Below are 23,584 nucleotides of genomic sequence, written 5' to 3'. Positions count from 1 at the left end.
TATAACATCTCTATAAACGGATCCAATAGTGGTAAAACCACATCTGTATCTGCTTTTATTTTTCGGATACAGATACGGATCGAATATCGGATATCTGTAGATATATATATATATATATATAGAGAGAGAGATGGGCTATAGTGCATTGCAATGCATGGAGGGGTTTGTGCATTGGACCATAAATCTAAAATTCAAAATCCAAATGACCGATCCAAACCGTTCATCTTGTTCTCCATATTAATATGTGTTTGGAGACCAAATTTTATATTTTTCTGAATTTTTTTACTATTTATTAAGTATTTTACAAAATTGTTGATCCAACGGTGGCTTAACAAAACAGTAAAATCAGCAGCCACCGTTGGATCAACAATTTTGTAAAATACTCAATAAATAGTAAAAAAATTCAGAAAAATATAAAATTTGGTCTCCAAGCACATATTATATATGGAGAACAAGATGAACGGTTTGGATCGGCCATTTGGATTTTGAATTTTAGATTTATGGTTCAATGCACAAACCTCTTCATGCATTGCAATGCACCATAGCCCATCTCTCTCTCTCTCTCTCTATATATATAAATATTTTCATAATATATATTAAACTATATAGTATATATCTACTATTTAAATACAGATAATTAAAACTCAAAACTATATCTGTATCCGCATCCACACGGATATTCGGATATCGAATATCCATATCAAATTTTCAGATACGGATCCGGATACAATAAGATATTATCCAATCCGTTTGCACCCCTATCTATAGCACGCTTTTTTAGAACCCTGATTTTGAGGGTTAACAGCTGCTACTGGCAAAATTGGTCCATCTTAAGTCCCCAAATTTGGTGAAAAAAAGACAAGGCAGTTTTGTGATTTATAAGAAACCCCATTATGACTGGGACGTATGTTTTTATACAGTGACAACTATTACAAGTACTAGGATATCGATGCCATTTTGATTTATTTTAATGCTATTAATAAAAATTTCGTCTAATGTTCAGGATCTTATGATAATAAAATCTTGTTCATTTATACATACAAATTGCTGAAGGGAAGTACTCAATCTGGTGGTCGACTGCTCAATTTCAAAACCAGAGAAAAAAATTAGCGCTATTCGTTGAGCTGTATATAATTAATTGTGACCAAACATGAGCTCAATTTTTTTCTTTTTCCTTGTCATAACCTGACCAATACATTATTTTTAAATACAAAAACAAGCAGCCCAAAATTGTTTAACAATAGAAGGAAATTATTCTACTATCCTGGAGAACTTCACATTGCGTTCATCTACAAGGCTCACTTGCTTCCTTTTCCTGGAGAGGGATTTGAAACCGCTACTTTCATCCACAAATTGAGCTGCAGTTCTCTCTCTCAGTTCCTCCAAATTTTCACCTTTTTTTGCTCTTTCAATGACCTAACAAAAAGGTACATATATAAATATATTGTATATGAAGTAACAAATGTAAGTTAATATAGTTATGGCAATTGCTCCAACTAATGCAAACTATTATCAAAACTGGCATCTTGTAACCTTTTTTCTATACTTTTGGAGATAAAACCGAAAAATAAGATTCACAAATTTAAAAAGTTTTATCCTGTTAAATATTTCATGGACTTGCTACCATCTTAATTGAAAAAACTTTCTTCCTCAAGCTAGAGTTGAACTAAAAGTTTGCATAGGAATAATATGAATATAGAGTACAAATTAGAAGGTAAAGAATGGCCAGTTTTAACATAATCTTCAAAAACTTTATGGAAATCTCAACTCTACTAGGCTTCTCTCATAGATATAAAAAAGAGGGAAAAACTGAAAATTGACAACATTTCATGCCTAGGGGCATTTTATATTTATATTTATTTATTTTACTTTTAACAGTAAATTTAAAAGCAGGGTTTTATTTGCAATTGACCCAAAAAGATCTCCATGATTGAGATAGTAAAACATTTTGCAAATGCCCAACAATAGCAGTAACTTGCGAAAAAAGGCAATAATACTGAAGGTCTGGAGTGAAGAAATGAAATACCAAATGTCGGCCATAGAGATGAGTTTTGGATAGAGATTCCATGGCATTTTGGGCTTCTTCTTTTGTGATATAATCCACAAATGCAAAGCCCCGGTGACCCTTAAATTTTTTTGGCAATCTAACACTCTTTATCTGAGAACAAAAAAAAATATGAATTTTTGTCAGCAAAGGGTTCCAGTACTAGAAAAGAACCAAATAACTAGAAAAATGAAAAACCAAAAGTCCTCGAAGGGATGCATTTAATGATAAGATCTATTTGAATAAATTAATGTCAACTGCTAGGGTTCCATAATGGTTTACTACAATGTATTTGTTCATTCTTTTAGGTTAGATTGGGTAACACAGAGAAAAGACAAGTCCATTTTTTTTTTACAGATTTTCAGACATACTTATATTACGAGTAATTGATATGCTGATATACCTTACTCTACATTATGGTCCATTTCTGAATATGTAAACTGAAATGCACCATGCAAACCAAAGAGCTAAGTTGTGGTCTAAACATCAAGAGATGACCAAACTACATTTTGCAAAAATTGGTAGAAAGGAGTCAGGCCTAAGGGTGATAATTCATATTTTAGAGGGCCATATGAGATATTACACATTTTGCAAGGTCATGTGATATCAATACTTTATGGAGAAAAAAATTACATGAAAAAACCAACTAAATTACCTGACCAAAAGGACTAAACAACTGCCTTATATCTTCTGCTCTTGCTTGAAAAGCTACATTACGAACAATTAGTTTTGTAGAACTATACTCCTTTCCCTCTTTCTTTGCATGGCAGAATTCTAGCGTTAGAGGATACCCATCCAATACAGTTCCCTGTATGAGAACAAAACAGAATATAATATCTTCAAGACGGGTAATTTCATAGAACGACAACAAACCATAATATTTTGTAATATCGGAAAATTTCAGGTTTACCCTGATCCAGCCTGTCAAAATTACAATTTGGTGCACATCATCATCCCAAATAGATAGAAAGAGACAGATTAAATTAATTAGCACAATTGAATAAAAATATTAGCTGGGCGGGGAAGTCAAAACCTTCTAACCAAACCCAACATGTCACACGTGCCATCAGCTAATCAAGAATCATATTTTTCTACATTTCAAATCCTAATCATGCCTAGTACAACAAGTCCAAGGTGTAGTATGGCCACAAAAGAGAAATGAATCTATAGAAAAGGAGAGCTGTCACAATTAAGCAAGTACAACATAGCCCAGGAGGGAAATAATACCTGAAGTTCTTTCAATACATTGGTAGCTGTCTCGAGTGAATCAAACTCTATCAAGCCATAACCTTTGGAGACATTCATGCCATTGATAAGGTGCTTTTTGATCTAACAAAACGATAAAGAACATTTTAAGAAAAAAGTGAAAGCTGAGGTAAGATTAAGAAAAAAAAAAAAAAAAAAAAAAAAACAGAAAAACCCAATTAAGAAAAGATACCTTCACGCTTCTTATAGTTCCACTCTTGATATTGTTGCTAAAATGTTGCTTTAATAATTCCTCTGTTGTGCTAAAGTTCAAGTTCTTGACATAGAATGACCTCGACTGCAAGAAAATGTTGAAGTGGCCAAAAGTCATTTAAGGGGGGAAAGATGATAATTGATTATAGATTAAATCCTGCGAAGAAGCTTTCAGTCGAATTAATGTAGAATGCTCAAGGTAAGTCATATTAATTGACTTGTCGTCCATTGTAATATTTGAATGTTCTTTACATTAAGCCAAGAAATTGGAAATCAATTCTCAATAAGAGAATTGCAGATAGGTCAGACAATGGGTGTAACATGGAAGTAGAAAACCATCAGATATTGTAGCATATGAAACAAAAGTTGTGTTTCTTTTAAGGGAGAGAAGGCAAACCTCAACCCTGTCAAGGTCAATTTCTTCGTCATCTACTACTCCTAAACTTTGATCCAACAGAACCTTCTTGGTTGACTTCTCCCCTACTGCTGATAAATCATTTGTTTCTTCTTGAGTAACAGTTACTGTTGTTTCTAACAATATATTCTCCGGTGCCCATTCCAGATAGAGAGGGGTATCTCTGTTAAAACGGATAAGGGAAGAGGGAAAAGGAAAAGAGAAGATAATTTAGTCCTCGAACTATTTAATCGCTCAGTAAAATTGAAAACCTTCTCGGTGTTTTCCTATAAATTTCAAATTTGTTGGGGGGGGGGGGGGGTCCGAGGTACTTGAAGATCAAATTTCATCCAATTAGATTGAACCAATTATTTGGATGTTCCATTTCTTACAAACTTTATTGAGACTAGATCATGCTGAGGGCTCAATTGATAGTATAACTAGGTTATGTAGAGGGCATGACCAACTTTGATTTGGCCAGAGATCATGCTGAGGGCTCAATTGATAAAACCACTAAACCCAAACTATTGCATCACAAAATTGCATTTCCCATGACAAGTCTATATCATGGGCAAAATACAAATCCTTGATCTAAATAAAGTTTCAAGAACTTGAAAACAGTACTTGTAAGCAAAATTAAACAGAATGAGAAACTACCTGTAACGCGCGTAGGCTAAATCCTCGAAAGCTGAATGAGCCTCTGCCGGTTCAATATAGATTACTTGAGATTCACATCAGTAAAATCAGAATGAAGTTCCATGATAGATGCAAATGAAAAGAATATTATGCAAACTATCTGCAAATAAAACAAAAGTTTCTCATAGTTGTAATGTAGATCTAAACCATTTTGGTATATAACAATTAATTGTCATGTCAAGTAAATTTTTTTAGTAAATTAAACTATATTTTGCATAATAATTGGAAAACTAAGAAAAAAATCATGCCAACTAGTGAACCCACCATCTGCTTTCCCTTGACCATATCACAGTCAAATATAGCAAATATAGGCTCAGACAGAGGAAGTGTTTTTATGGAGTTTCATTTTCCATTACAATGATCCAATAGTTTTTCATAGCAACATCTTAAAAAAAAATTCAAAAATGTCATTTGCAGATGCAAGATTGCTAGGCATTGTTTTTGCAAGCAAGCTACATGTCCAGATTTCCTATACTTAAAATTTATCAGCAATAACAATGAAGAAAATGGAGCACAGAAAAGCAGGTACATACCACGGCCAAAGCTCGAGTTGGCGGCAGAATAATCTTTTCAAGGATACCAAATTTACCAAACTTGGCAAATAAATCCCCCTCTGAACAGCTATAGGGCAAGTTCTTAACCAAAATTATGTGATCACTTCTCTTTGTACTCACACTCTTCTTGGCAGCCAACTCTTCAAGTGCAGCCACGTTTACCCCCAAATTGGAAAGAGATCTTTTCGTCTCAGCTATAATTTGGGTCTCACCAAGGGCAATACGAACTGCCAGATTATCAGCCTCCCTGTTGAGCAACTTGCTTTTTGAAATGCCGTGCTTTCTTGCTATATTCTCTACGACCTGGTTGTAAAGTAAGTGACAGAGGTCAACTAAACTAAGTAAATCAATCAAATATGACGGACAGGAAAATGACTATTCTTACATGCAACAAATATTCTTTTTTGGAAGAGAAAATAATACCACTTTATCAAATTTGCAAATAATGCCCAACCAGGATTTTGCAAAACCCAACATCTCCATACTATATCGCATAAACTTAAGTTCTTATAATGTAGAAGGATTAAAAATTTGGCCCAAATTGCTAAAAATATGTTTTATTTTTTCCTCATCTCAACTTGAACATATATCGGTCCACATAAAAGTTGTTGGCCTTCAAATTCAAATGATCCAAATATGAATTTTGATTATGATAAAAGATTGAGTGAGGCTATGGTAATATGCATATTACGGATCGACCTGTGCTATGGATCCATATCTCTATTTCCAGAGGTTAAATAGTCGATCTGAATCATTAAACATGATCTCAATATGAAAATCTACATGTAGACCAAATTTTATATTTTTTAGAATTTTTTTACTATTTTTTTTAGATAGGTAGAAAAAATCACATATTTTGGATGGTCCAGAATGTTCAAATCAAGTATTTTTCTACCTATCTAAAAAAATAGTATAAAATTCTAAAAAAAATGTAAAATTTGATCTGCAAGTACATTTTAATATGAAGAAAATGTTGAACAGTTCAGATCGAACTATTTGGACTTTAAAAAAGGAGATATGAGTCCGTAGCACGGACCATTGTGTAATATGCATATTACAACTGCCTCACTCAAAATTATTTGCAAATATGGTAAAACAAGAGAATCAATTTAAATGAAGGTTGAATCATAACTAGATCTGTACTTATGTATTAATTATTCTGCATTTGTGGTTTGCTTTTTAGTGGTTAATTACAAAATTAATTCCTATAGCATCCAACCCAGTCGTGCATACCAAATAAGTAAGACCAAACTAAACCTATCTGCGAATAATAACACAATGCAAAAAAAAAAAAACCATGAATAAAACAAATCAAATACCACTTCAAGAGAAAATGCATACAGTGTCTGGTCGCATGTAGAGACTATTCCAGGCGCACGTATCACCACTTGCTTCTGCATCTTTTCTCTGCTCCTCTCTCATCTTTTTCAAACTCTTCTTCTCCCCTCCCAGTGCATCATCAACCCTTCTGAAAATTTAATATGTTAAAATTGAGTACTCTTAATGTTACTATCTCTTGCAGTCTATTAATCTCATAAAGCTAAGTGTGGCAATGTAAATACAAAACATGTTAAAAATAATACTGCAGACAACCCAGATCCAATCAGGATATTTCAGTCCACTAGAAGGTTAGGTTCAGGTTAGCATGTCATGATCCAACTCTTACCTCATTAAAACATATTTTATGTATAACCAACATGTCAATTTATCATTTATACACTAGTTTACTGAAAAAAATTAACAGAGAATATAAATAAGGGATAATTGTTAAAATGCCACTCTAAAACTTTGAAATTGTGAAAATGCCATCTCAAACTTTGAAATTGGAAAAATGCCACTCCAAACTTCATTAATTTGTAATTTTGCCACTCCAAATATTTATTGACTAAAATACCCTCCCATCACCAATCCCCTCTTCTCCCATCACAGCTTGCTTCCTGACATTTTCTCATCTCTGTTTCCTGACTTCCTTGATCGAACTTTTTCGGGAGCTTTGAGTACGTGCCTTTTCAGTTGGCAGGGGATCCATCACAGATTTTGGTGTATGTTCTCATTTGGTAAACTCTGAGTACGTGCCTTACCTTGTAAGTGCTCCATCAATCACATTAAATTATTTTCTGGGTAGTAACACCAGGGCACTTATTTCTTATTCGACCAAATTACAACACTGTTTCTGGATTTCTTTCACATTTGGCTGCCCGGGTTGGTTATTATTCTGTCAAGCAAACTCTTAAGGCGAGTATTCATTTGCAAAACTAAATTTTAGATGCACATATACAAAAGGAGATTAGTTTAGAGCATTGGTGTAGTTATCTCTTTGTCATGTCAGCTTAAAGTTCAGAATTTTGACTTCTGTTACATATCTATAAATGTATCTGATAAAGGTATAATAAGGAGATGCTCGAGAAGAAATATTTTCACTTTCCTACGCCAAGCTTAAATACATTTCACAATGCAAGCGGTCTTCTCAAAGGTTATTATTTTTTTTCGATCAAGGAAGTCAGGAAACAGAGATGAGAAAATGTCAGGAAGCAAGCTGTGATGGGAGAAGAGGGGTTTGGTGATGGGAGGGTATTTTAGTCAATAAATATTTGGAGTGGCAAAATTACAAATTAATAAAGTTTGGAGTGGCATTTTTCCAATTTCAAAGTTTGAGATGGCATTTTCACAATTTCAAGGTTTTAGAGTGGCATTTTAACAATTATCCCTATAAATAATCCTCCTGTTTGTGCAAGATCACTATGTAAGTATTAAATCTGAAATATTGGGTGTCTACCAGTTAGCTTAACATGACCACAACCAGCTTAGACAGACCCATTTTTTGCCAACCTCTTCAAAACAAGGCTAACCAAACCACCAACAGCTCTGCTAAGCATTGTTTTGTTTGTTGGTGAGATCCAAGTATGGCATGAGCAACGAAGTGTCCCTCCAAGGGCATAGATAGACATGGCACAACAAAACAAAAATAAAGTAGATTTGAAGGAATATGCTTACACTGCTTTGTCATTCTTTTGAGGCTTGGCAGCCATAACATGCAACAATCTCCCTTGAAAAAATGAATTGTCTAATTCTTCTAGTGCCCTGAAGTAAAGGATGGTCATTAACTGTATCAGACTATTAGTAAATAAGGTTAAGGGAAGAGAGGATTTCAAGTCATAAGCACACAATTGCAAAACCGGAACTACCTTTCATTTGGAAATGGCAATAGTTGCATATTACATTGAGTACCTCATCTCGCATGTATGACATAGATCATAAATGCAAACAAATCTAGAGATGTTGGATTTCTGTGGTGAAAAATATTTAATCTGTTGACTAAAGACAATGATACCCCTACAGCCATACCTTCAACAATTCTTTTTGCCTTTTCAATGTATGAAAAGTAAAATCATATCAGCAGATTTAGGTTTTAAATTCCAATCTTATAGGGGTTTTTTCGTGAGTGGTTGAGCTAACATATAATTTTCAGAAGAAATTTCTGCCAAATAGATACACTTTGAACAATGAGATGCTACATGCAAATTACCAGATGGTAATGAGTGTTACTAGTGCACTAATGAAAAGAGGGATGTTTCTTTAAAAACATGTCCAAAGATCTACAGTTAATATTTTTTCCAAAAAAGAAAAAGAACTAAATAGATACCCGACTGCAGACTCAGGAGAGGCAAAAAGCACATAACCAATGCATTTGGATCTTTTTGAGTATCTGTCAACCACCACATGTACCTGTGAAACATCTCCGTGCTGGCTGAAGAGCTCTCTCAGTTCATCTTCCCTGAAAATCATAAAGAGCAAGAAAAAAAAAAAAAAGCAAGAAGAAACAATAAGACAACACCCACAAAAGGGTTATGCCAGAAGGCATACAAGTACACCTCAACTATGAATCAGGCACTTATTAGTGCCAGCCTAACCTTGTCTGAGATCTAAAGAAATCTAGGTCTGAAACTTATGGTTTAAGATTTTTAGCGGTTATATAGTTTATTTTTAAACAGTAGGGTAGTATAATAAAATGACCCAGAAAAAGATAAAAAAATGCCAATAAAAGAAAGGGAAAATTGGTTATTTGCCACTCCAAAACCTTCAAATTGTAAAAATGCCATCCTGAAATTTGAAATTGTAAAAATGCCACTACAAACTTCATTAATTTGTAATTTTGCCACTTCAAATAATTAATGGCTAACATACCCTCCCTTCTTCTCCTGCCATGGCGAAAGGCACAGCTGTCATGCATTCAGTTTGTTTAACGATAGAGAAGATATGATACACAAAGGCACAGCTGATAACACTGCATTAATACCCAAAGATATAAGCTGGCCTTTGAACCTTTGTATATGAAGCATCAGGGCTTTGGTCTTTGTTTAATCTGGCTGTACATTCATGTACATTTATGGGCCCGGGCTGTCATGCGTTATAACTAACGGGCTTTACGTTTTCAATTCCAACAAAAGAATTAAAAGTAGGGTTTTACTTGATATATTAGTTCTATTAGTTGTTTCCCTAACGCATGATAGCTGTGCCTTTTGCCATGGCAGGAGAAGAAGAGGAGGAGAAGAAGGGAGGGTCTTTTAGTTATTAATTATTTGGAGTGGCAAAATTACAAATTAAAGAAGTTTGGAGAGGCATTTTTACAATTTCAAATTTCGGGATGACATTTTTACAATTTGAAAGTTTTGGAGTGGCAAATAACCAATTTTCTCTGAAAATGTAACTTTAAGTACTAAGAAGAGGAAAGCAAAAAAAGAAAAAAAAATAAGAAGGGAAAGAACATAATAAAGAGAACTGGATTATCACCATTAGCCAAGATTAAACCTGCAAGGTACAGGAACCTCATAAAGTTCTCAGTTTGCGGTGTGATAACTTTCAGCTGATATTTTAGACATTTTGAGTTACAAGGCCCATTTATACTTTATACCGCAAATGCTGCTGCACAGTTTACTATGTACAACATAAATGGTCGGCAAATCCAAAACTACCTTAAAAGGACCAAAAAGCTAACCCAATATTATAAAGTAAAAAAAATGATATGCCAGACAAACTCACGTCGTTGTGTATGGGAGATTCCTAACAAATAAGCGACCCGTATCCAAAACCAGCTTCCTATTATCATCACTTGGGTCTTCTAAATCTGAACCTGATTTCTGACCTCCATCCCTTTCTGTGTGCTTCAAATCCGATTCTGATTCAAATTCCAACTCCTTTCCTGATTCCTTCTCCGACTCCGATTCTGACTCGGACTCCAATTTTGATTTTGCCGCCTTGTCAGATTCCGATTCCGACTCAGATTCAGATTCTGAATCGGACCAGTTTTCCTTCACTCTGCTTTTGAAATAATCCATATCTGTGACAGCTTCATCTTTTGGTTTCTTCTCCTTTCCTCTATCCTCCTCCTGGGATGGTGCAGTAATTTCACTTGAAGATTGTATTTCCCTGGCTTTACTTTTCTTCTTGCCAGGTTTCTTCTCTTCAGCTTTGACCTCTTCCTCAATACCTTAATTTAGCAAGGAGTACAAAAATATATTAAAGAAGAAGATATAGAAACAAAGTGCAAGAATGAAATTCAGTTTCAATAATAAAACCCTACAAATACTTAAACTACTCCTGAAATGAAGGAATTGTACAAATTAGAACTACTATGTTACCACAACTGCAAACAATACTCAATGTTTCTCATGCTTGAAGACAAAATAACTCATTATACCTCTATGATTTTTGCTCAATTCAAGAGGAAACAGAAAAATAACAACAAACTAAAAAGAACATTAAAATTTGTAATTGCTTTTAGCTTGTGTCAATTTGTGTCAATTGGAAGATACCGACCAAGTACAAAATTGTCAACATCTAACAGGTTTAAATCGCTAAATTCAATGCATGCCAAAATATCCAGGTTTTTGTCACAATTTTTAAATATCAGAAGTACCATGTGTAAGTTGCAAATATAGAAACTTATTCATTCTAGTTAGCAACCAAAAAGAAAATAACAAAAAGCCAATATAAAGATAACATGATTTAACTGAATTGATACCAGTAATGTCATTTTCCCATATCTTGGACTTCGAGCCGGGCCGCATGACATGCAAGAAATCCTGTAGCTTATGATCAGATAAATCTTTCCTCCCTGATATTGTTCCTTGAGATGAATTCAGGTCCCCTATATCTTTTTTGAATTGCACATTTTTTATTTCTTTCTTTTGAGAGTGTCGGGACCAAGGACGAGGCAATGTTGTGTCACCCACCTTTCGAGCAACCTAAAGCAAGTTCAATATATTGATTGTATAAGTTTTAGTACTTCGGACTACGTCTTAATAGTTATCATTATAAGCCCTCCTCAAGATTGATATTTAATATCGGCCACAATAAATCATTAGATATAATATGAGAAATGCCCACATACATAATTTCAAGATTAGCACAGACAAGATTTATTGTGGTCAATTTTAATTATGTTAATGATGTAAAAGATAGGCAATTATTAGGAACATTTGCATGAAATATTAAGAAACAAAAGTTGTTTATCTGTTTATTTGACAATGATTGTAGTTTATACTTAAAAATGAAAAATGTCTACCAATTAAAGTAAAGAATAAGAACAGACCCTACCTGATCAGTAACTAAATGAATAAATGTCAACTAGGATTTAATGCTTCACATGATTTAGTGGTTTTAATATTATTACATAAGGGTAGTTTGGAGCTTCGGCCTGTTATCTAAGATGAGAGATAAATATCAAGTGCTAAACGAGTCAGGTCAGGTTGGATCATGAATCATGATGAACCAATGTCCTGGACCTTACAAGTATTGAAGGGTACCTCACAAATAATTTTGCAAGTATCCATGTAAGTGTTGTTGAAGTAACTAATGGCTGCATGTGCCTCATTCTCAGTACGAAAGCCAACAAAAGCAAATTGCCTACTGTTCCCACCACTGTTTTATAACCAAGAAGAGACATAAAATGAGTTTTCCTTGTATGACCAAGAAAGGTGTATTAGCTCATTGTACATTTAGAACCTGGCTTGTTGTCTTTCTGTACTAACAGGTCTGGTTATTAATTCTTGGTTGAAAGGAAGGACTACACATCTGCACTAATTCTGTGAGGTTATGAACCCAGACCAGATTTTTATGTTGATGGACTGAACCTTACTTTCAGTAAGGTAATCTACTAATGCATTTTACCAGTAAAACAATAATGTATACCTAGTGCGAATGACCTTCACATCAGTAACCTCTCCTTTTCGAGAAAAGAACTCCCTTAACCGCTCTTCATTTGCATATTTTGGCAAGCTCTTTACACAAATCCTGGACCTATTTCATGCAGAGAAATAAGAAAAGGTGATTTGGGAAAAGAAAAAAAAATTGATATCCAGTATTAGTGCAGGAGGTATGATAACAAAACAATTATGGTGAATCTGTACTGAATATGTTTCCTACAGCAGATACAAGCTCTAAAGTTTATGACTGAGTGTACGCAGGCTCTGTAGTTGAATTGAGGTTTCCTGAAAACCATTACTGAGATTAATTTTAGAAAGAGTGATCATACAACATATAATTTGATGACCTAAAAATTAATTACTACCAGCTCTCCACTTCAATTTCAATCTCCCGAGAGTGTACATGCTCTTAATTGAATTGTCATTGAAAACAATTAGTAAGATAGTTTAGAAATGAGTGATTGTACAACATACAAGCCGACCAGCTAATAATTTTTCACACCTCAATCCACTTCTATTTCAATCTCGTATAGTGTACACAAACTCTATAACTGAATAGAGTTTCATTGAGAACCACCAGTAGTTGGACCAACAAATATTTTCATTGAAAAATATGTACATTAAACAACGTATAATTGGACCAGCAAATATCTTTTCCTCCTCTCCACAGTTCACTTCTATTAAATCTATCCCTAATTTCAACTCACCCTGTTAAACGAATAATTGTGATATTCCCATCTAATTTGTAATTTCCTTAAAATGAAAACTAGCTCTTCCATCCTTTATAGAAAGGAACTTCTGGAGATATTAATTCCACCACAAAAAAATAAAAAATAATTGCAATTTTTTTATAAACAGGTAGAGAAAATTTGGGAATAGGTTTAACTAAACCAGTGTATAGCACTGCTCGCGCATAGAAATACAGAGTCGCAGGAAGAGAAGATTTAATTCTAGGGTTTTCAGTCTAAAACACCTGACAAGACATGCCGCTAAATGCTAGTCCTAGAAAGCTCATCCATGTTTGATTGGCCTATAACAGAGCAATGTTTTATAGCAAAACAAGTTGTAAACTTGTAGTTCATCTCATACCTTTCACTGTGATCCGTGATTGGCCTATAACAGAGCAATGTCTTATAGCAAAACAAGTTGTAAACTTGTAGTTCATCTCATACCTTTCACTGTGATTCGTCATACTTCTCTCCTCTTTTCTCCGCCTCTCTTTCTCTAACCTCATGGGCGGTAGAATCACGTCTGCAAGCTGCTGGCTCTCTGTATACTTTTTTTTTTTTTTTTGAGGTGAAAGCCCTTAGGCGTGGCTCTCTGTATACTAAATGCTTTCAATTTGGTCGGAGCAGCGGCGCTCTTCCAGTCTCTCTATATATATCCTTGGTGGTGCTTATCTCTACATGTATCCTGAAATAACAGGGCCCTGCAATCAATGCTCTAATCGTCTGATTTGATCTGACGGTTTAAAAAGTCAAAATGATTTTCATCGGTCGGATCAAATATGGAATCCTAAATATCTCTTGAAACAAAAAGGATTGTCTGATTTGTTTAATTGCAGTGAGTAAAGATATCTTTTCGGTCTTTTATTTTTAGGTCATATCTTTTCTTCTTTGTTAATTTATTTACTTCCGTTATAGAATTGTTAGGAAGATTTTGACGCTTTGTCCCTGCCAGCTGTTATTTTTTCCTTCCTTATTACTTCTTTTTTTGTTAGGCCAGGGCTAGGTTATTCGGCCTAATTCTATTTTAACTTTTTTAATTGTAGCCTGCACAGGTAATTTTGGGTTATTTCATCAAAATCTTGGGCTTAGATTGTGAGAGCATTACTTTTTATTAGAATATGTCGAGATTAGTATCTTCAATTGTGGTATATATTGTATGTATATACACGATGAGAAAACTTTTGTATCATGATCTAAAAGAATATGAAAATATATTACAGGTTCAAGGTAGTGCAGAAGTTTTTGGCTAAGCTCTTGTGAATTTTTAAATGAGGGATCCTTTGCCAAGATTTAAGGTTCTAAATAGCGGCGCTATAGTTCCGCTATAGCGTTTTTAGATCATAAAAGTTATAGCGCTATAGCGCGTTATTTCGCACTAGAACAACGCTATATAAGTATAGTGTCTTTTTTTAACCATTCCGCTATGACATGATAAATGTTATTTAAACCTTTGAGATTTGCACATCATGATTATCATGGATGAATAATCCAGCTGGTTCATCATTGCAAATGGATAAAGAAAAAGGTAATATTATATATTCTTGTAGTTTTTCTAAAAATAAATAAAAGATGCACTATTGTCTACTTAATTTGGGACTAATGACTTTATTTATAGGATATGTTCTACTTGAATTATTAACTTATTAACAATTGTCATTTATCATGTAATCTCTCGTCATATAAATTATCGAGTAGAACTAGGGTGTTCCTAAGTTCACCAAATCTCTTTGTGAACTCAACTCTAAAACCTATCGAATTGGTTTCAAACGACGAATCCAAACCGTTAAAATCCTTCTAACTTATGAGTGATGCATGCATCTACATCTGAAAATTTTAAAGTTTCAAATTAATTTAGTATAAAGTCAAGTGGTCAAAATTAGAATGTTTATAAATTAATTTTATTGCATTCATTTTTGGATGTCTTTTGACCACTTGTAGTGTGTCAATGGTACTTTTTTAGCCATTACCCGATCCGTATCATATTCGATAAAACGGGTATGGGTAAGATTTTTTTTTTCCGTTAGCTTATTGAGTATGAGTATGGGTATGGGTAAGAAATTTTGTTCGTTAAATGGATAAGGGTATGGGTAATGACTATTTCGTATCCGTTACCCTATAGGGTAATTATAAAATCTAAATATATATTCAATTCAATTTCCTACCCACTTAAATATATATTCGTATTTTTGAATTTGTTTCCTTTATAAAAAAAAATAATTTAGTTTGAATTGATTGCATTTTTTTTTTATTAGAAATGCAATTATATATGTGTGAAATGAATGAGTTTTTGATGTTTAATTTATAAAATATAAGAAAATTAATTATTATACTAGTATTATCTGTTATTCACCCGCTACCGTTTCATTACCCGATAATATTAACGGGTAAGGGTAAAGTAGGATAAGGTCAATTTTTAATGAGTATGGGTAGGGTATGGATAAAGTTAATTTTAATGGGTATGGATATGAAAATGTCTCCACCCGACTCGTACCGTGCCAATTGACACCCCTAACCACTTGACACTATACAAAATTAATATAAAAATTAATTTTTTGGCATGTAGACACATCACTTGTCAGATAAAAGAATTTAAACAATTCGAATTTGTCGTTTGAAGTCAATCCGATAGATTTTAGAGTTGAGTTCACAAAAAGACTTCTTGAACTTAACAACATCCTAGTTCTACTCTAAATTATCATTTTATATTTTAGGTGAACTAATTTAATGATGCTATAAACATTGGTTGAAGTACAATGATACAAAATTTCTTCCTAATATTATTCTGAAAGCAACACCAACACCAAACCAAAAACACTATATCTCCTTTTGTTGGTACCCAATTTTTTTTTTTTTTTTTTTTTAAAAGAGGCATGAGCTCATTTCATATTATTGAAATTGGATAATTACAAAATTGTCGTAACTCCAAGACCCAGTAACCGTTATACCCACAACGTTGGAATGAATCCCAGAGCCACTTGTCTCTCAGAACATTTTCAATATTAGATCGAGAAGTCATTTGATTTTGAGTTTGACAAGCAGTGCTTTCCTTTTTCTTTTTTTTGGGTTGGAAGAGTACGACGATCATAACAGTACTGATCTCATGATTGATTGTTATGATCTCCATGTCCCACATAGAGCCTCCTTGGGATTAGGAGACGATTTATTACTCTGGTCTAATTAAATGTAACGAAAAAAAGAAAAGAAATACGACCTCTCCCTTGTGAAAGGCCCGGAAATAAACCGAAGTCACACCCAAAGAAAATACTAATTGTAAGGCCCATTAGGGTCCCGTTGGAATAAAAAGGCGACAAATAGAATTCAAATCGTCCCAATCATACCACGAGCAAGAATTCCTGTTTCATTTCTCGTTTCAGCAAGAAAATTTCTTGTTCCAATCTTGATCCAGAAATAAACCGAAGTTACACTCAGTACACCACTACGATAAACCCTTCTACTCTCTCCTCTCGCTCTCAATTCCGATCGGTGGCTTCCCAAAAGAGCAATCCTGCGACCATGGGGCGTGATTGGCAACATCTCCCACCGGAGCTCCTTGAGGTCATAGGCAAGAAGGTCACCTCCCTCACCGACTACATCCGCTTCCGTGCTGTCTGTCGTCCCTGGCAATCCGCCAGTTCCCTGCGCCCTGACCACCTCCCTCTCCAGCTACCATGGCTGATGCTTCCTTACCGATCCGACAGTAATAATGATTCAACCCGTCGCTTTTACGATCTTTCAGCTTCTAAAATCCATGAGCTTGACCTCCCTGAGACTCACGGGGTGTCTATCTGTGGATCTTCGCATGGTTGGCTTGTCCTCCAGAAACGTCAAGTGGTGTCCCTCTTTAATCCCATCACCCGTGCAACAATTTCCCTTCCCCCATTCAGCGGACGTCCCACTGCTCTTGGAATTGCTCCCGCTACCCTTGATAGATCAGATGCTATTAACCCTACTGACAATGTTATGGTCCGTAAGGCTATACTGACATCAAGTCCAGTACTAGACCCCACTTGCAAAGTTTTTGTTTTTACTAATAGCACATGGTGTCTGGCATTTTGTAAAATTGGTGATAAATGTTGGACAGTGATTGAATTTGGGTATCATTGGCCTTGGGGTATTTGGGATATCATGTATAGCAATGGTTTTTTATACACAATTGACTTTTTTTCTAAAGTTACAATGTATAACCTTAATAATAATCCTTCAAGAACATTGTTGGGTGGCGAGGCTGGCAGCATTTATCTGGGGACATATTGCTTTCATCTGGCCGAAGGGGTATCTGGGGACATATTGCTCATTGATGGCAGACGTACCTATGTTAATGAAGTTTTCAAGGAAATTGAGTATAAAGTGTACCAGTTGAGCAATGATAGAGAACCAAAGTGGATTGAAGTGATAGACGGAGGCCAAAATGTGCTTTTCCTGAGTGGTAAATACAATGCATTTTCCCTCTCAAGTGCTAATCTGCAATTGCCAGAATGGGGTGAAAATTGTTTGTGCTATGACTCGGTATGGACAGACCAGAAGAACCGACAAGAAAGTGAATGCGCATGGTATAATCACTGGTATAATCACAACATCAAATTGGCCAGGCTGGATGATGGGACGTTTACTGATATAACTGGTGATTTAGGTTCATTTCAAGTGAATGCGCATTGGCAAAATTCTATATGGCTGACACCGAGTTTGCTCTAGCTGCTTCCTTAGTAATGATAGTCCGATTGTTTTGGTAATTCTGGTCTGGTATCGGAATATCAACAAAATAAGCCTTCTATTAGTTTGTTCCATGCTAATACTATTTCTTACTGTTGTTCCTGCTTCTTCCTGTAGTGAAATGGAAGCTTATACATATTATTGAATATTGATGTATTGTCCCAAACAATTTAAGCTCGAATATTTCTTCTCTGTTTGATGACATTCCCTGCAAAATTTATCTGAAATAATTAATAATGATCCGATTGCTGGGATTTCTTATGAAGTAACAGTGGAATTTCTTGTTGTTATTGGGAACAATAATGTTCCTTTTTCAATCAAGTATAACTAGAGTGAAATGTCTCCGAGGAAAACCAGTTACCACATATTAGATGTTTGAAAGGAAAACCATGGGTTCAATCCTTTCACCCGTCTCATAAAAGGGTATTTTCATATTTTGTCAATAAATTTGGAAGGGTATTTTGCTTGATGTTTTTAAAAGAAGGGCATTTCGTAAAATTTCCCCCAAATAACTGGAAGAATTTTATTCTTGTTTGTTCATGGCCACACTATTATATTGGCAGTTTGTCAAATCTTTTTATGATAATTTAACATAAATGATCTCATTTATCATAGCTAAGCAATACAATGCAAAATGATACATATGCATCTGGGAGAAGTGCAATAAGTATTAAGAAATTGAAAGATTTAGTTATGGAGATGTACATCTGAAGTGGCAATTGTGACATTTCTTCCCATTCTTGCAATAATGCAGTTCCTGCAATGAAAAAAGTTTAAGAAAAATATGTCCATTAACAGTGTTTTTGTCACGTTGTTTATATGAAAATACTTAGGGTAAATACTTAGGTACCACTTTTCATAGAAAAATACGTAGTCAAACATATAATAATTCACTATATCTCATTGGCTTATTGTAATGAAATAACCAAACATGGTAACCATCCTTCTGACAAATAACTTTCAGCATATAAAGCTAGCATGTTTTGCATAAAAAAAACCGAAACTATATTTAATGCATTGAAAATAAAAATTAAAAATTAGAATCCTAATAACAATCCCCGTACCTTTATCCTGCAAAAAACCCGAGAGAAACTTCCAAAAATATCATGGGGGAACCGCTCAATCTTTAATAGGCTGTCAGTAAACCGTTAGTGTTTAACTCAATCATCAAAGTATTTATGTTGAATTTGCAAGTATTAATCCCTGTGCAATGATCTCTATTTATAAAAGAATAAATCAATCCATTAGTTATCTTTGCACAATTTTTTTTTTGTATTGTCTCTGCACAACTGAGAACCATTAAATAAACAATCCCCTCATCCAATAATAAATACTTGTCAGTTATCCCCGCACAAAATTTCTTTTTTTTTAATCCTCCCCGCACAACTGAGAACCATTAAATAAACAATCCCCTCACCCAATGATAAATACTTCTCAGACATAAGGATAAATATTTTATGTTACATTGACAAATACTTTATGTTACATGGATAAATACTTCTCAGACATTATTACAATATTCAGTAAAACATCAAGGGAAAATTTGTAATCTGATCAGAGTTAATTCACCAAAAACATGTTGAATTTTCTTTAAGAATCTAGGTTGAAAACACAAAGATGTGGAAAAAATACTCTTCATGGAATTTACGACCCAGAACTGTAGCAACTTTGGAGCTTTGAGAGTGAACAGAACTTGAAAATATAAATAATTTTTTATATTAATTCCTCCATATGGCTTTACTAAATTGGACTAGAAACTTTTACATAATTTACTATAACTGCTCACAAGTAACTATGTAGGCTGATAAGAAATTTGTACAAGTAGTGTTGGTAGTGTCTAAAACCTTAGAATCGACCTCAATTTTTCCAGGAGCAAATTTGATTATTTTAAATTGTCGTAGGGTCTGGCTGATAAAGGATTGACAAAATTTGTACTCAGTTCGTAATTTTAAAAGTGAAAAAAAAAACAAAGATAAAGGATTGAAAAAATTGCTTACTGAAAGTGATGATCAGAGAGAGAGGCGGGCGGAGGAGAGAGTCGTCTGGTGCCTGGGTTTGAGAACTGACGGAGGAGAGAGGCGGGCGGAGTAGTGAAGCGGGCGGAGGAGAGAGTCGTCTGGTGCATAGGTTTAGGAACTGACGGAGCACTAGTTATTTCACAAAATCTTCAGCAGGGGTATTTTGGTCAATAATATTATTTGTTGAATTTTCAGAATATTTTAAATCAGAAATCTGAATTTAGTGTATAAGGGTGGCAATTAGCTTAATTTAATGAGTTTGGGGTGGCAAATAACTAATTTCAAGTTTTAGGGTGGCAAATAACTAATTTCCAAGTTTTGGAGTGGCAAATAAATTTTTTTCCCAAATATCAATGATAAATATTTCTCAGATATAATCATAAATACTTTATATTATATGGATAAATATTTTATGTTCCATGAATAAATATTTCTCGGACATAATTGCAACTTTCTGTAAAACATATGTGACAATGATAAATACTTATCAGAAAAATAATAACTACTATTTTTTTTTTAATTTTGTTCTTGGACTTGTCAGTAAGTAATATTTAATCTATTCAATGTATCATCATGTCAGAAGCAATAATAAATACTTCTCAGACATAATAATAAATACTTGTCAGAAATAATGATAAATATTTTCTTGAATTTTGTTTTTGAACTTGTCAATAAGTAATGTTTAATAAAATCAATGTATCTTCATTTCAGAGACAATGATTAATACTTTCAGATATTATGATAAATATTTGTCAGAAACAATAATAAATATTTTCTTGAATATCAATACATAGATAAACATTTATTTTTTGAAAAATAGTGGTAGTACCACCGATTTCATAGAAATCAAGCATACCTGATATGGTACCTAAAATAGGTACCAAAATCAAATATGAAAAGTCATACATCAAGTCACCACCAACAAACATAAAAGCATACAAGTAGAGATAGTATCACATCAAAAATCTAAAATGGAAACAAAATGATAACTAAGCAAAGTAAAAGTCTCAAAAAGCGCTCATATCCTAGGAGACTAGTAATCCAATAAATCCTCATTTGACATCTCGTCTCCAGACATATGATCTGGGGGGTTGCCGGCTCCAAGAGCTTGGGTGGACTCCTCTTCCTCTCCCAAGATCTGATATGGAAGGTCCTTAACATCACATGGAAGCATTAGATTTAATTTTAAGTATGAATTGTCAGAGCTAGACTTACACCAAAAAGTAGCTAAAGATATTATCTTAAACCCTAATGATTTAGCAGAAATGGGAGTATACATAGATAAACATTTATTAGCGGAGATTGTTATTAGATGACAGAATAATTAATGCGGAGATTGTTATTATAGATAGTATAATTAATGCGGGTATTAAAGGACAGTATAATTTAATACGGAGATAAATATAAATTATTAGTGGAATCAATTGGGGGATAAATATCAGTTAAGGAAGTTAATATTGAGAGGAAGAGTGCGGGAGTAAAAGAAGGGACGGGGGCGAGAGAATTTCTATAATTATTCTAAAAATTAACCTTAAAAAAAAAGAAAATAACAATTAGAAATCACATACAGGCACTAGACATGAAGCAGCCTCATGAGTATCTACATTACAAGAAAAAAAAATTTAGAACATGTTAAGAACAATTGTGACAAGGGCTGAAAAAAAATACGAAGAGAATTATGGGGTTAATCATAACATGCATTCTTCCAATGAGAGTAACAACTTACTCCTTATAAACACAATAAAAATGTCCTAACCACTAGACGATGAGGGCAAATCTGCCCCCACGTCGTCGATTGAGGTTATATATGCTTCTTTTTCAAGAGTATATTTATGCATTTGCTTATACTTATGGTTTCAATGGTTCTATGGAATATGTTAAAAACTCATTAGCTATGATATTAAATCTAGTTTAATACTTGTAAAATATTTAATTATTTGAATCTATCAATTGAATTAATTAGTACAATGGCTTTTCTTATGCTCATTTTTTTTTCTCAGATGATATGTGAGGGTTTTGGTTTTGTTGCAGAAATTCCATTCTTGGTTCGATTTTTATTTTCCTTTTCTAAAAACAAAATATCAAAATTGCAAAATTTACGATCTATTCATTAAATATTTTCTTTTTTTATAGGACAAATTTTATTATTTAAATAATATATTATATATATTAATACCTTATCCTATCCATTTCGTAATCATAGTTGACCCATTTAATTCTTTCATTTCGTAAAAAATAAATATACATTTTAATTTAGGGAGAATTTCATGTATCCCCCTCAAAACCTTGAAATTATGTATTTCCCCTTCAAAAATTAATAATATCATATTTACCCTTCTAAAATTTAAAAACTCACAAATTTACCCAATTTATTGATATTTCTAATAAAACTCATTTTAAGTAAATAAATTACAAATTTTACCCGTATTCCTCTTTTCTTTTCTCCATTCCCATCATTCCCAGAGAAATGAAATCCTGAAGTCCTTATGCACATGTGCGCTCAATCCCTCTCTCTCTCTCTCTCTGTTAATGTTGGAGTCGGAATGATGAACATCAGATCGATGACCTAACATCTTGGCCGGCATGGCAGCTGGTGGCACAATGCATACACACATATACAGCAACATACCAATAACCCCCACTATAAATTACATCAGTATAAGAATGCTCAGACAATCACATGATTTTGCAAATTGGATAAGAAGAATGAAGCAACATTTTGAAGGTCCACTAGAGTCTAGAAGGAATGATTATTGCTAGAGGTGAGATGATGGAAAGTTGGAATTGGAAACACAACTCAACAATGCTTTCTTCCAAATACTTGATTTTGGATACACCGAGTTTCTAGTAGCTTATAATTTGTTTCTATTTTCATTTCTTTACCTCACTCAAGTAAAATTATATGTTTCTATAGTAGCTTGGTAACATTACCAGTAAAACGTTATGGCTTTCATTTTCAGTTTGTAATTTCGGCAGCGATTACTATGAGTTGTAAGACATTATGGTTTCAATTATTAATCTAAACGTCTAAGGGCTTCACCTTCAAAACAATAATGTTAGAGACGAATAAAGTTAAATCCACATTGGAGTGCATGGGGCGTGAATCTCAGAGCAAGAGCCTTGCTCATAAAACGACAATCAATCTGGTTGACAGTAGTGATTCGTTAGTGCCTGTTGGTGGGGCCAGCACGATGGCAACTGTATGTCTCGAGTGTTTGCTCTATGTTTTGATCTCGAAGGAGAACCAGCGTTGCCCACAGTGCAACTCGCACGTGCCACCAGCTGTGCTTGGTAACAATAACAGTTATAAGAAACCAAGAAATTATCTTAACAGTACAACGAATTTGATTTATTTTGAAAAGGTGAATAAGGCAAAGGAGTTGTTTGTAGAATTGAAGTGGTAGAGGTCCGGTGTGAAGGGTCAGGACTCAGGATTTTAGAGTTCAAAGAACTGATACATTTTTTTTTGTTTTTAATTTGCGTCCATAGTTGTATTGATGTGATATGAATATAAACAGATACTAATTTTGTATTTAGGAAACAAAGAGCAAGCTATGTAACTAATTAGCACCTATAAATGGAGTACAATCAACTGCACAACATGCCCGGCTTGACAACCATGTTTACATTTTGGTATCTAACATTAACAGAGAGAGAGAGCACATGTGCATTAACAGAGAGAGAGAGCACATGTGCATAAGGAGCTTGGGAGTTGGGATATTATTCGTCTGGGAACGAAGGGAAAGAAGAAAAGAAAAGAGGGATGCGGGGTAAAAT

General features: G+C 34.0%; 2 protein-coding genes across 2 annotated transcripts; one reads left to right on the top strand and one right to left on the bottom strand.

Moving 5' to 3' along the window:
* Window positions 1-1,151: 1,151 nt before the first annotated feature.
* Window positions 1,152-13,636, bottom strand: LOC144552806 (multiple RNA-binding domain-containing protein 1-like). Its single transcript, XM_078300800.1, has 16 exons — window positions 13,524-13,636; window positions 12,338-12,445; window positions 11,953-12,067; window positions 11,169-11,391; window positions 10,187-10,634; window positions 8,790-8,921; window positions 8,141-8,227; window positions 6,488-6,611; window positions 5,122-5,449; window positions 4,554-4,617; window positions 3,900-4,080; window positions 3,483-3,587; window positions 3,272-3,373; window positions 2,700-2,852; window positions 2,027-2,158; window positions 1,152-1,416 (listed from the first exon to the last, which is right to left on the bottom strand). The coding sequence occupies exons 1-16, from the start codon at window positions 13,583-13,585 to the stop codon at window positions 1,252-1,254; spliced, it is 2,529 nt and encodes an 842-aa protein (XP_078156926.1). The 5' UTR covers window positions 13,586-13,636; the 3' UTR covers window positions 1,152-1,251.
* Window positions 13,637-16,592: 2,956 nt separating this feature from the next.
* On the top strand, window positions 16,593-17,771 carry LOC144552542 (putative F-box protein At5g55150). The gene has a single exon (XM_078300506.1). It carries the CDS (start codon window positions 16,593-16,595, stop codon window positions 17,769-17,771), a length of 1,179 nt encoding a protein of 392 aa, XP_078156632.1.
* Window positions 17,772-23,584: the final 5,813 nt, after the last annotated feature.

The sequence above is a fragment of the Carex rostrata genome, chromosome 4, assembly GCF_964058835.1.
Source record: "Carex rostrata chromosome 4, lpCarRost1.2, whole genome shotgun sequence".
NCBI classification, from domain to species: domain Eukaryota; kingdom Viridiplantae; phylum Streptophyta; class Magnoliopsida; order Poales; family Cyperaceae; genus Carex; species Carex rostrata.
The sequence above is the reverse complement of the archived record's forward strand: the minus strand, read 5'-3'. Positions and strand labels throughout refer to the sequence as shown.

What these genes read in the sequence shown, in the direction of transcription:
- LOC144552806 (XM_078300800.1), bottom strand. Translation starts at nt 13,585, where the DNA reads ATGAGGTTAGAGAAAGAGAGGCGGAGAAAAGAGGAGAGAAGTATGACG. An exon ending in CAAAAGAATGACAAAGCAGT is followed by an intron (nt 6,612 to 8,140) that starts GTAAGCATATTC and finishes AATTTTCAGAAG; the next exon opens with GGTTGATGATGCACTGGGAG. An exon ending in ATGTATTGAAAGAACTTCAG is followed by an intron (nt 2,853 to 3,271) that starts GTATTATTTCCC and finishes GTTCTCATACAG; the next exon opens with GGAACTGTATTGGATGGGTA.
- LOC144552542 (XM_078300506.1), top strand. Translation starts at nt 16,593, where the DNA reads ATGGGGCGTGATTGGCAACATCTCCCACCGGAGCTCCTTGAGGTCATA.